Here is a 14056-nt window from a genome sequence, read left to right on the forward strand (position 1 = left end):
GCCTGCCTTATTAATCTATCATTACTTAATAATTTTGCTTTTGATATTACTTTGCGGTAAGTCTGTTTGTATGTTCTCACATACTCAACAAACTGCTAATCATGACATGTTTTTAACTTTAAACTTAGTAATTTCATGGTTTCACTTGATGTTTTAATTCCGGGTGTACTCCAGGTCCCTTTGGATCCAGATGATCTGTAACTCAAAAGCTTTTTTGGGAAGCACATTTCAAAGTATGCCATAAAAGTGGAATCAAATGTATTGTAAGCATCATTTGTGTTTGTTTGTGCCAAGACCTCTGGCCAAACTGCATTTTTAACATTATTTTTGAACTGATTACAATTTTCAGTAGAGAAAAATCGTTTGTACTCCTTTTTATTTTCCCCTCCTTGGGAGTTGCAGTGTGATTAAAGGTTAGTGCATTATGATCTGATAATCCTATATTCACATTTGTAACTGCAACTTCATGTGTGACCACATTTGAGAAGATGTTATTTATTAGGCTTTCACTGGAATCTGTTGTTCTAGTGGGAGCTGATATGTGGGGAAACAAGTTGAAGCTTTTAGTATGTCTAAAAACTTGTATTTTACTGAACTCTGGACCAATAGATTAATATTAAAGTCACCACAAAAATTATGGTAGAGTTCTCATTTGAGAAAAATGTCGAGCATTTCTTCCAAATTGTTAAGAGAGACTTCAGTATTTCCAGATGGTGATCTGTAAATTGCTGCAACAATTACTTTCTTTTCTATGATTAATGGTTTAGCCTCATATCTTAACTTAAATTTAAGCTTGGGATTTAGATAAATGCATACACCACCACCTTTGACATTTTGCCTATAGTACTGACTGGCAAGTTTATAATATGTGTGACTAAAAGGACTTAAACTATATCTGTACATTGTATAAGGCTCAGTCACAACTTCTGTGCATGGCTATGACAGGTGGTGTGGGCAGCCTATCAAGTTAGGCTGTGGCCTCCTGATCTCACATTTTGTGCTCGCTTACTCAGTTGTGCAGAACTCTGACACTTGTCTCACTCCTCTGTCAGCACAGCTTCCCTTTCACGTCGTTTGTCTCCTAACACTGCAGTCAGGTGTCATGTGGTGTAACTATTTAATACAATGATGTATTATATTCTGTACCTTATCTTCTATACTTCTTCTCAAACTCTGTTATAATTACTTTAAAATTCAAAATTGATGCCTTTGATGCATCACATTTTTATAAATAACTTACTATGTCACTTTTGACTTAACAAATTATTTATTCCCTTCATCATCACACTCTTGAACTACACTAAAAGATCACCTTCATTCAGTATAAAAGAGACACTCACAATAATTTTGAAGGTTCCTCTTCTGTGTCTCACAACATACATCAGTTGTTGAAATAACTCCTTTGGCAGCCTATGGCTTTACAGGACAGTGTGGTGACCCCACAGAATACTTATTTTCACACATGTAGTTTGGCACCCAAAGCTGCTGTGATAGCTGTACAGTGCTGAAGGTGCATATTGTCCCCTGATGTAAGTCACCAAACCAAAATAGAAATAACACTAATGAACAATATCTGTACGTTTATGTTTGACATGTTGTTTTCTATTGCTCTTTTCATGATGTGTACACAACACTTCTTTCAAAATGGCATTCATTGATAAGAAGTCATTGATATGTGCATCTCTCCTCTGGAGTGGTACGTACAAGCACAGTCTGTGAACATGGTGCCCAGTGAACACAGTCCAAAGTTTTTTAAATTTTTTTTTTCCCATATGCCATGAATGTGGATTTCTTTTCGTAACTATGGCTTCTGAGATTGGTTATAGCCTCAGTACATCATTGTTCATGATAAAATTCGCAAATTTACCCTCAATTGCAGCCATAATTTAAGAGCATGTCACTAAAGTGAACATAAAGTACTTGAAAGATGTTTTCCTCTCTGTGTGTGCAATAGTATCCAGTGCAGAACCGCAGCAGCTGCGGACACCAGTGGCTGGACCCAGTACTGGGGCTGGGGACATACGTGCAGCGAAGTCACCTGGTGAGTAAGAGTAAATTTACACGTAATTGTAGCCTTAACTAAAGCAGTACATAAAGTACTTAAAAGACGTTTTACTCTTTGTGTGTACAATAGTAGGCAGTGCAGAACAACAGCGGCTACGGTCACCAGAGGCTGGACCCAGTACTGGGGACATAGGTGCAGCGAAGTCACCTGGTGAGTAAGAGTAAGAGCCCACTGTGGGAGGCTTACATTCCTGCTCTGTACACTAGAGAATCAAATGTATCTGGACACTGTAATGGTCCGCCTGAGTCGTTGATATCGCTAATTGCTGTAATCGCACTATTTCACTCCAATTTACGGAGCTTGTTAGCACTTGATGTTGGGTTGGCGCCATTACAATGTATTGTATTGTAGTAATCGCTGCTGCTTGCTGGATCGCTGCTGTGTCTCGATGCTGATGCTGGCTCTAAATCTGGTTGTCTAGGGTAAACACATGAGGTCCCGTGTTTTTCATGTGCTTTTGATGATAAAGAACGAGCGAAACCAACACATATGTAAATATCAAATATTTATTACTTTAGTGGCCATATTAATTCCACTGTCCACCAAAGACCATAACACAACACAAAGTAGTACTTCCTTTACATGTTCTTTGCATTGTTTTTCCATCCCAAACAATAACACAGAAACACACTTCACCAAAGTGACATTCCGACTGCCCCTGACTGCCTCCGACTGGTTTTCGACCCTTCTCGCTGCTTGTATTTATAACATTGTCAAAGAACTACTAAAAAGAGATATAGTTTATAAGTCACATGTACATCTGTTATCATAATTTGTGCAGAAAAGTTATTAATTTGCATCGAGTGACATAATTTAACATGTTATTAAAATGACAGACAGATTAGTTGACTTGACAGAATAATTCTTCGTTACAAAAAGGTCGTTTTTTAGAAGTTTGTCAATTGACTTCTCTAATTTGCATAAATAAGTAAGTAACACGAATTATTAATAATTACATTGGTTTTCGTCTAAAATAGGATTGATTACGTGAATACTGAGTGAAAACGCTCCTAGTGAACAAATAGGTTTCACTGGGTGATTTTTATTTAAGGAGATCCCAAATACCTAAGTTGGTCACTATTTTTTGTACTTCATATTAATTATTTAAGATAAACTTAGTGTTTTTCATGATGACATTTGCTGTATCAGTGATCAAGTGATATAAACTTTTGTGTGGGTCAGTTATCCAGTATAATTTAATGGGTTGACTGTTTATGGAGACATGTTGTGCAATCATTGTTAACATACACAATAACTTTTCTATAATCATAAATACTCGTTAAACTGGTTGAATTTGGAAGGGATCTCATACTTCATTAAAGTAAAGCCTTTAATATGTACCGTTACAACACCTATTAGTGGACATTAAGATTTTGTGTTCTCCTTTATGAGGACTTCAACTCTTCTGGAGACGCTTTGACATTTCGAAATCTCTGTGGGTGGATGCCACCCCATTCTTCCTTGATAGCTGATAGCCGACAAGGTAGAAATGTTGGACACAGGGTATGGAGTGAAAATGCCATTTATAACTAATCCCTAAGACGATCCATTGCTTTCAGGTTGGAACATAGGCAGGCAAGCCTTCTTCAGGAATGCCACTGGTTATAAGCCTTTGCCTAACAATGCTGATCCATCAGAGGTACAAGTGTTGAGCTGATCAAATCGGTCGTTGTCTGTGAACTGTTCCTCTGCTGTTTATAGTACACAATACTGTCAAATATGTACTTACCCTTCTGCATTTATCATATCCTGAAGTACAATAAGGGGAGAACAAGTTAAAGAGGAGAAATTGCATATTGTTACACTGCCTGCTCTGCACTGCATTGTTGGCAGTAGAGGTAATGGCGGATAATGTTCACTCAGTAGTCACCACATCCAAATTCTTCAGTCAGATACCCACGGAGTATAGCACTGTTTGTCACTCCAAATCTCGTTTCCACACATCCACTCACCAGCAGTCATAGGTTTTTATGCTACAGTCAGTGTGACTTTATGTTGAACAGAAATATGTTGTTTCCAGAAGCTGCTCAGCCATTGTAACCAGTTTTTCTAACTCCCTGTACACAGCCATTTCCTTAGCTGGCTCCTAGCTGCACTTCAAAACTGAAGAGTGACTGCAGCAGCTAACTGCAAGCTGGTTTTTACTATTTCCTACCACAATGATAGAAGCACTTGTCCATCAGCATACTGTGTGTGCCTGGACTTCATGTAGCATTGGTTGTTCCTTCACATTTTCACTTAACTGTCACATCACTGACAGCTGACTTGGGCAAGTTTGGAAGGGCTGAAATGCATTCCTGTGTTAATTATTCAGGTGTAATGCAAAGAAAAGTCCATGTTCAGTGTACTCAGATCCCTGACTGATGAATTCTGCTTACAAAACACTATTACCTGCCACTTCCTATAATATATATGATGGTAGTATCTGTTCCCGAAAGAACAATTACCGTGGATAACCATGCAGCTTTGCTAGAAATGAAATGATAATTAAATGGATGGAGCGTCTGCCATGTAAGCAGGAGATCCCGGGTTAGAGTCCCGGTTGGGGCACACATTTTCAACATTACCCCAATGAAGTACATCACCGCCTGTTTGCAGCTAGGGTTCCCATTTAATTATCATTTCACTTCCTATAATAGTAGCTCCACCTCTCATTGAATTAAAGTGCTCAGTTGCCCGTTACATAAGGGTGCCCAGGTATTTTGATTGGATATTGTGTTTATAGTTCTTATCTATGTGATTTCTGCAACCCATTAGTCAGTCCACCATACACAATTGAATTAGAATCCAGAAATCACAATATATTTTATTATATTTATGTTTTTGAATATTGAGGACTTTGATTTGGGGCGAGTATTTACTGACTTACAGAAATACAAAGATGGCCTATATAGCTGTGGAAATATGTGTGCTGAGAATTACTGGGAGGGAAAAGGAAACCGAAAAACAGACAGGGAACAGGCAGGAGGTGGAGACGTAGTGGGGAGGTAGTGGAGATGAGTGATACATGTAGTCATGGAGTGAGTGACAGATAGGATAAGACAATTACATGCTCCTATCCTAGAGAGGTGAGTGGGGGGAACATTGAGGTGACAGTCTGGTGAGAGGCATTGAGTGGATATCAGGCTACATGGACTAAAAGCTGCAATGCCCGTAGCTTGAGACCAGAATACCAGGAGAAGCCAGGGAAGAGGCTTAATCAAACAGTGGGACTCCAATGAATGAATGATGTGAGTAGAAGAAACTGAGGATGATTTGTATTTCAAAACTGAACATTTTTGTACAACCTATTAGGGTAGTAACTTAAATGGAAATATTGGGGTGTGAATCTAGTTTATAAATGGTCATAGCTGATGCGTTCAGCACTACCATAAGTTATTTGATACTAACATTTTCAGGGGCTCCCTTAATCTTTCTGTGTTCAATCAGACATAAAGGTGCTGCCAAAATGTTTGTTTCAGAATCTGCACAACCATAGGAATGTCCCATTTCATTGTGTACTGTGTTCTGTTATTCAGTTTATGTACAATTAGCACCCAGAAGCTGACAGGTGATGCTAGAATGTGTTTTTTTCTTTGTTGGTAACGAAGTGAGTACAGTATGTTTTGTGGAAGGAGCTTCCTATCTTTGGCTTAGTTGTGGATGGCAACGACAGTGTAGATATTATTTATCTTTGTTACATTATTTGCTAGGTATATACTATTTGACATATATTTTCACTGATAACTCATTCGTGAAGAAAACTGATGTCTGTGTCTTGTAACTAAAATTAATGCATGTCTTTATTAATGAAAATCATATCAAAATCGTGACTGTAGTTGGAAATCTACCACCACAAATGTACAGATACTGTTCTTTTGATGTACTGTTTTTCTTCTTTCTCATGAGATAGTGTACTGGAGACATTTGTTTTCTTTTCCTTATTTTGTCTCGAATGTCTCAGTAGTTTCTTGGAATTAATTGTTTACAATTATTTATGGAGCTGTCTTTTGAATTATGGGTAGGGTGGTTATCAAGAATCCACTCAGCAGAAATAAGGTTTCTATGATCTACTTTATAACATATGAAAGCTGATCACCTCTGAAATGAAGGTGCTGGGAGTGTATAGTAGAGTGGAAACAACTGAAGCACGTGGGATGAATGTGTCAATACTTTTGGAGAGAATGGCTGATAATACAGTATCACTTCCTGTTCACTAAATTTGTCTCTGGTGCCAGTACCTTTGTTCATAAAATATTTCCCATCAAGACTTTCACTACAGTTTGATCCCAGACCAATCTGTTAGTCTTTCTGCCTCACCTCTCTGCAGGGAGTCCAGCAGGGAGCTGCCTTGCCTCATCTGCCGCCCACACTCGTGGTCATATGTCCCACCTAATGTGGATGATCCATGCACAAGGAGAGAGATGTGCTCAGGTAGCCATGAACATTAGAACTTCATTGCAACACAGAAAGCACATGATAATGTTGGGCAAGTGAAACAGCTTCCTAGTGCAAGCAACATAAAAATTCTCCTGAAATGCTGTAAGGTTGTCACTAATATGAGCTACGCTGAGCACTGCAAGCTGCACTGATGATGTCCTAGATTCCAATGTTGCTGTGCTCAGAGGAAAAGTTTCGACTGTAACAGCAGCCAAAAGTATGAACTGTCATCCCCATGGAGGAGATGGCAGTGCCATCCATGAGGCACACACCTGGAAGAAAAATACAGAAATTGGGCCAAGACATCAGTAAGGAGGGATGATGATGTGGAATGGTGCAGGCAGAAAGATACCAGGATGAAAGAAAGAAGTGGCACAAGGCATTTGAACACGGACCAAAACCATTCAAACACTATGCAGAAGCACTTGAACACAGAGATGATGGCTACCTAATGGATCACAAGACACTGGTAAAAAGCTTCCAGAGACAAAAAAGAAATTATAAAAGCACAAGAAGAAAGATGTTCCTGAGTGGACAAGAGGAAGAGAGTTTCATTGCGGCACAGATGGTACATGCCAACATGAAGCAAATGAAACAACTTTCTGACGAAGTCATGCATTCCAAAGTAGATAGTTGATGTCGAGTCTGGAACTTGGGTTGGCTGGTGAGCCACTGTACATTCCCCTACAAAGGCTATGTAGTGGAGAAATACTGTTAAGTTGTCCAGTGTCGCATGGCTCCAGGGTGGAAACCATGCAGTGGCTGTCATTGGCAAGATCTGCTGCACAGAGGGTGAGTTTCAGTTTCAAGCCTGTTAAGATGCCAGCAACTGACATACCTCTGTTGTGTGGCATAAGGCAGGATTGTAAGCCACCAGCCAGATGCTACACCACCCACTTCCACCTCATTCCTATTATGTCTCCTAATCCATCCTGTTCCCATACGCATCAGATTTTCTTTCTGTCTCACCTCTACAAAAAATCCACCTGAGAAATAATCTGCCTCACCTGCCACTCATTCTTGTCACTACTTGTACCCATCTGTAAGTAAAGAAAGGAGTGTTACATTGAATGTGTTTGATGTGGCATTATTACTGCACAAACAGCAAAAATGTGGTAAGTGATAAACATTTTTGCTATTACTTTCTGTGGGGTATCTGTGAGAGAAATTCATGTTAATTTAAAATTATTGGTGAAGTTTTCTGCAAAACACTAAGTGCTCTCATTGCCAAATACTGGATGAATATAATGTCGGTACATGAATGCAATTAGTGAAGGTGCATAAACAAGCTTACACACAGTTCCTAAATGTTAAACATGACACAGAGTATTAACTGTGTAACATAAGATTGTATGTTTTATTAAGCAGATAACTACAGGATTTTAAATTTTAAAATTTGATCAATAATTATGTGAAATGATGACAATAAACATTTATTTGTCCCTGCCAGTCTTCAGATAGCCAGCGTGCAACTGGAATAAAGTTCTGGCTTTCTGGAATATTGATGGTTGTTTATAATTGAGTAGATTAGATGCTCAATTATACACTGATCCGTAGGTTTTCTAAAAGATAGAAACAGTTGATTCTGTTCTTTATCAGGTCATGTTGAAACAAACTTAGTTTATCACTAGTTTGTTTTACATGTGCAGATAAAGTATTTTTTATATTAACAAGCAAATTCTTTTTTTGTCAATCAGGCCCTGTTGAGGAGGAAGGCACACGTCCCATCGCTCAGGTGAGTGAAAGTAGCGGCAGCACGTATGAGACTGGCAGTGCAAGTGTGATTTTCACCGGCCTCCTCCCAGGGTGAGGACATATTTCATCAGCTCAGGGCTTTGAACCGTTAAAATACTTCCTCCGCTTCTGAGCTACTCTGCACACTACCCACTTGCTTAATCAAATAAACTCCTTTATTAATATCCTATTCATCTCCATTTCAGTCTCATTGCGTCTCCCATGGCAGTCTGTTTCCTGACATCACAAACTTTGCAACTTCTTTTGCACTGTTAACTGAAATGCTATCTCAAGTCTAAATTACCTGCTAAATGACGCAAAAAATATCTCAAAGACCACTCATCTACTGGCTCTTAATTTAAAACAAGTAACTCTCTTTAATTATTGTCAAGTCATGTGTCATTGGTTAGTGTACAGAATCTTACTGACAGCTCAACTTCATCTTCGTTCTCCTGATGTAATGGCAGTTGTCATGATGCTGACAGTTCTAGGGGGAAGGCACATTGCTGAACAAGAATGAGACAGCAAGGAATAAACCCATGGACTGGTTGTTTGTGTTGCCATCATCATTTGTGAAAGTGGCATGGCTGGACCATGTAAAATTTGGGAATTCGTGTGGATGCTGATAACCACGCCATTGAGTGCCCCCTAACCAGGTATCATCATCATCATCATCATCATCATGATAGAATAAAACACTGAAATCATCATGAACTGTGAAGAACGATAAACTAATTATCGTTATATCACCCTGCAGAAGTGCTGCATCAATCTCCACTAGATTTTGTGTGTTGTGGTTGGCAGGTGTTACTAGAGGAGGCCAAAATGCATGCATTTTAACTCACGCAGGCTGGCGTGAGGTCTGGAACAGGACAAGGAAATTAGAATTTATAAATACGGACATAGCTGGTGGAATACTTAACTTTAATCCATTAATGATGAACGTCTGTCTTGACGGTACATGATTCACAATATCAATAGTAACTGATATGGGCGCCTTGCTAGGTCGTAGCAGATGAGGTAGCTGAAGGCTATGCTAAACTATCGTCTCGGCAAATGAGAGCGTATTTTGTCAGTGAACCATCACTACAAAGATGGTTGTACAACTGGGGCGAGTGCTAGGAAGTCTCTGTAGACCTGCCGTGTGGTGGCGCTCGGTCTGCAATCACTGATAGTGGCGACACGCTGGTCCGACGTATACTACCGGACCGCGGACGATTTAAAGGCTACCACCTAGCAAGTGTGGTGTCTGGCGGTGAAACCACATTATGCACAACAGAGAAGGGTATAAAAGTTTAAAGCCACCATTTGAATTTAAAAAAAAATCACTTTGTTGTGGTAACCATTGTTCATCGGTACTATAGACATTGTGAGATGTACACCTTTACCAAAGCGATGTGTTACACCATAGTTGATACTCATTAAACATGACAATAAATATTCCTTAAAATCGACACTTACCACTTACTGTTGTCTAAAATGCTTACTGATTGCAATTGGGAACTGAGATTTCCCCATTTTTGAGCAAATATCACAAACACAAATGACAGGTACTCGCAATCGCAAACACGTTTCAAAGTACCTTTCTAGAATGATATCAGACTCATTCTCCTCCATACATTCATGGCCTGTCAAACTTCCTAAACTCTTCTGAAAATACTTTCCTGCTTGTGAAATAACTATCAAGTGAACTACTTTGAGAGGTATACTTCTCATAGTGTTTGTTATGTTTGACATGTGTTGATTAGTAATTCAATAAAACTACCTTAGTGTACTTAAGCACGTGCATCACAATTTGTGCAGTGTGATTTCAAAGTAAGTGTTTAGTTACTTTTGTCGTTAGGGATTTGCTTTCAGTAATATTAATATAGGTCTCTGGTACATTAAACAGAATCGAATGATCATTCTTGTGATCTTTCAGATCTTGCATTGACTTACTTGCCAGCTCCCATGACCATGGCAAACAGTCCTTTATCCAGTAAGTGGTTTCTTTTTCATACATCTTGTTGTTTAGGACCAATATGTGGCACAAATCTTAAAGGTCATGGAATGTGTCAGATAAAATAAAATGTTTAAGAAACCAAAAAAGAGGAGCCATAAGTTTATGTAAATGCAGTCAAGAATGTAACACAGGACTGGCCGCTGAGGTGCCACCTCTCCATTTCTTCCCTCCTCCTCTTTCCTAATCATGACATTATTCCAATGGAATATTGGTGGCCTTCAATCCAAAAAGATGACTTGCGGCTGCTCTTGGAATCACAGCCTCTGCTAGTTCTCTGCCTGCAGGAAACAAAATTGCATCCTCAAGACTGATTTGAGCTTTTGTATTTCTTCCCAGTCTGCTTTGACTCCCTCTCTCCAAAGATGGCATTCCATATCGTAGGAGGAGAGAGGGGAGTCATGCTGCTCATATGGAAGGACGTTCAAAGTCAACCCTTCTCCCTGACTACCCAGCTTGAAGCTATTCCTGTCCGCATTTTACTTCCTCTCCTGAACTTTTCCATATGTACTGTTTACATCCCTCAGTCATTTGGTGTCATGGACACTCTTCTTCCAGCTTACTGGCCAACTCCCTCACCCCTTTCTGCTGCTCGTTGACTGTAATGCACACCATTCCCTTTGGAAATCTCCCAGAACCTGACAGAGAGGTGCCCTCTAGGCTGAACTTCTCAAGTCACCTTAACCTCATTTGCCTTATTGTGGGAGTACCCATCTTCCTTTTATACTACATGCACTCCTACCAATAACTGGAAATCTCCTGCACTGCCCAATTTGCCCATCATCTCATCACTGTCTCTAGTATGTACTTGAGCAACCATTTACCATTTGCTATCCATTTTCTGACTCCTACCCCACATATATGCACACCCAAATGGCAACTTTCTAGGGATGACTAGAGATTTACTGTTCCCTGGCACCCTTTGAGTAACATAATTTCTCCAGTTGTGATGCCAGGTAGAATATCTTACAAATGCTATCATTACCACCACACAATATTCCATTCTCGCACTTCATCTTTACTGTGCCATGTCCCAGTGCCTTGATTGACTGAGCTGTGTTGTGACTCAACTCATATGCAGAGATGTGTTCTCCATGTTTTTAACCATCATTCTATGATGGCAAACTGCATTCATTATGAACAGTTGCATGCACAGTGTCGTTGCACCCTTCAGGATAGCAAAAATCTAGCTAGATTTCCTTAACTAGTTCTTCTAACAGTTCCAGTACCTCATCTGTTGCATGGGCCCTGCAGGACCAAGATCCATTGGGCTGCTATTCTGCGGAGATTTCAAGCTCCACCCACTATCATTCTGCCGTCCTCCACCAGAAACAAGTGGAGGAGGCTTGGGTAGTACCCTTATTTTGGCAGATTAGCGAGTGCTACAAGCTGCCTTTAGTATGAGGGGGCGAGAACTTGCTCTCACTTCATATCGATCCTCCAACACAGTGCTGGACGATGTCTGCATTCAGATGTTGCTAAACCTTTCTTTTGTGGGCAAGCACTTGCTCTTTCTTATGTACAACTGAATCTGGGCAGAGGGCGCAGTTTGCCAGATGCCAGCATAAAGACACTGTCATTCCCTTACCCTTACCCATACCCAAGCCCAGTAAGGAAAAATACCTTCCTTCTAGTTACTGCCCCATTTCTCCCACAAGCTGTGTTTGCAAACTGATGAAACATGTAATTCATGCCTGGCTGGTATAGTGACTAGAGTGTGGCAATTCACTGACCATTGTACCGTGTGGATTTTGAGCAGGCCGTCCTGCAGCTGACCATCTCATCACTTTGTCAACTTTTGTCGCGAATGGTTTTCTGTGGATATATCAGACATTGGCAGTGTTTTTAAATTTGCAGAAAGCCTAAAACACCTTCTGAAGGATGGGTATTCTTGATCTCTCTACATGTGGCACTTCTGAGGCCACATGCCACATGTCCTTCAGGTATTTTTAAAGTATTGATTTTTCAAAGAATGTTGGTACTGCCTTGTCAGAAACCTTTACCAGGAAGTTGGTGTGCCTCAGGGTACTGTTTTGAGTGTGACCCTCTTTGCTATTGCCTTTAACCTTATGATGTCCTGTCTCCTGCAGGTCATCTCCAGCAGTCTACTGTTGTCCACCCCTACACTGTTACCGTCCCACACCCTGTCCCAGCCTCCTCCTTACCCCCACATGATTGCCTGTCTCATCATGTGCAACTGCTCGCAGCCTGGCTTCAGCTGCCAGACAGTGTGATCACATGTGTGAGAGTTGCATTTGCGTGAGTATGTGAGTGTATGTTATCTATATATAACAGAGGCCTTGTTCACTGAGAGCTCACTTTCTTACAGTTTTTTTGTCACGCCTGTGTGCCTTCCTTGGTATTGTTAAATTCATTTCTGAACAGCCATTAAAGCTCTAATGAATGGGCAGGCAGCATTATCAAATTAGTTAAGCAACATTACTGGGTCAGCTACTTGTCAGAGAATATTAACTATAATCTATTAGATCTGTTATGAACTACCAGAAAAAAGAATGCCAACAATTAAAAGCTCCCAGATGCATTTGAACTCGGATGCTGGCATCTTAAGTACTCACTTATGTGCCTTTACTGATGTAGATGTAGAATGGGTGCCAAGTTTGATATAGCTATTTGAACACAAACCAGACCTCATGGCAAAGAATAGAAACAGTAAAACTAATGATTCACAGTATCATCCAGTTGCAGGCCTAGGTAAGCCACGTGTTGCAACAAAACATTTCATCACATTCCATCAGATCTCATCTGTCACATGTGCCAAACTATAACTTCACTTTCCATTACAGTGCTTGTGTATAGTCCAGCACAATATCAACATTGTGAGTGCACTTCCACAAACAGTTCTACAGCAAAAAAAGAAATCAAATTTCTTCACGGGGTTTACAATACTATTCAGGTTTTCATCACACGATGTTTGTCTTGTATGGGAGTCCTAGTGTACTGCGTATCGTGCTCGAAAAAGGGAACAGGGAGAAGGGGAAGATAAGGAAGATGATGGCGAGGTGAGTTGCAGTCTTGTGTTAGACCATCATAGCAACAATAGTTGCGGGCACAGATCAGTGGAAGATGTCATGGAAGGGCTTAGAACATCACTGAGACCCTAATTACTAGTAATAGACATAAGAAATAAATGAATACACCTTTGGTTGTCATTACCCATGCCCTGGCTGCAACTCAAACCATTAATGTTTGCTTGACTGTGATATTCCTGTGGTGCTGCTTGTGAGTGGATGACTGTAACTGAGGTATTGTCAGAGGTGTTAGTCATCAGAAATGGCATATTAGTCCAATGCTGATTTCTCTCTAAATGTCAAAAATGTTTAAGGAAATTTTGTTCAAATATGTGGCCTGTCCTCAGTGTAAGCTGTGCAAGGTTAAGCAAACGTCCGCAGTATGCGGATAATTTGACTTTCCATCCATGCATGTCACATATCTGGCAGAGTCATGAATTTCTATGTATCCTGTGTTGACATGACAAATATTAAGGGGTAGTAACGTGCATTTTTAAAGCTATACAAATTCACCTAAAGGGTGACTATGGGAATGTAAGTTGCCTGAGTATTGGGAACTTTGGATAAAATATCAATCTGTGTGATTGATGAATCTTTGGAATGTCAGAAGTCTACCCCTACTGTAAACAGAATATTAAAGAATTTTGTTGAAGGAGGCACTATCAGCAGAATGCCTGGCTCAAGATACTGAACACACAGCAGGATGACACATAGCTTGCATGTAAGAGCCAACTAATCCCTCCCCTAGATATGAAGCAGTTGTAGTGAGTGACGAAATTCCCAGTTCCAATGATGCAGTTCACTGAGGGC

At 40.1% G+C, this 14056-nt stretch overlaps 1 protein-coding gene across 1 annotated transcript in view; it reads right to left on the bottom strand.

Annotated features, from left to right (window-relative positions):
• Nucleotides 1–6711: 6711 nt before the first annotated feature.
• LOC126235611 (neuroblast differentiation-associated protein AHNAK-like) overlaps nucleotides 6712–14056 on the bottom strand; it is a 109502-nt gene continuing 102157 nt past the window's right edge. The window contains exon 5 of the mRNA XM_049944323.1: nucleotides 6712–6756. Within this exon, the coding sequence (XP_049800280.1) occupies nucleotides 6712–6756 (45 nt within the window). The remainder of the gene's footprint in view (nucleotides 6757–14056) is intronic.

Source organism: Schistocerca nitens, chromosome 2 (genome assembly GCF_023898315.1).
Source record: "Schistocerca nitens isolate TAMUIC-IGC-003100 chromosome 2, iqSchNite1.1, whole genome shotgun sequence".
NCBI lineage: Eukaryota > Metazoa > Arthropoda > Insecta > Orthoptera > Acrididae > Schistocerca > Schistocerca nitens.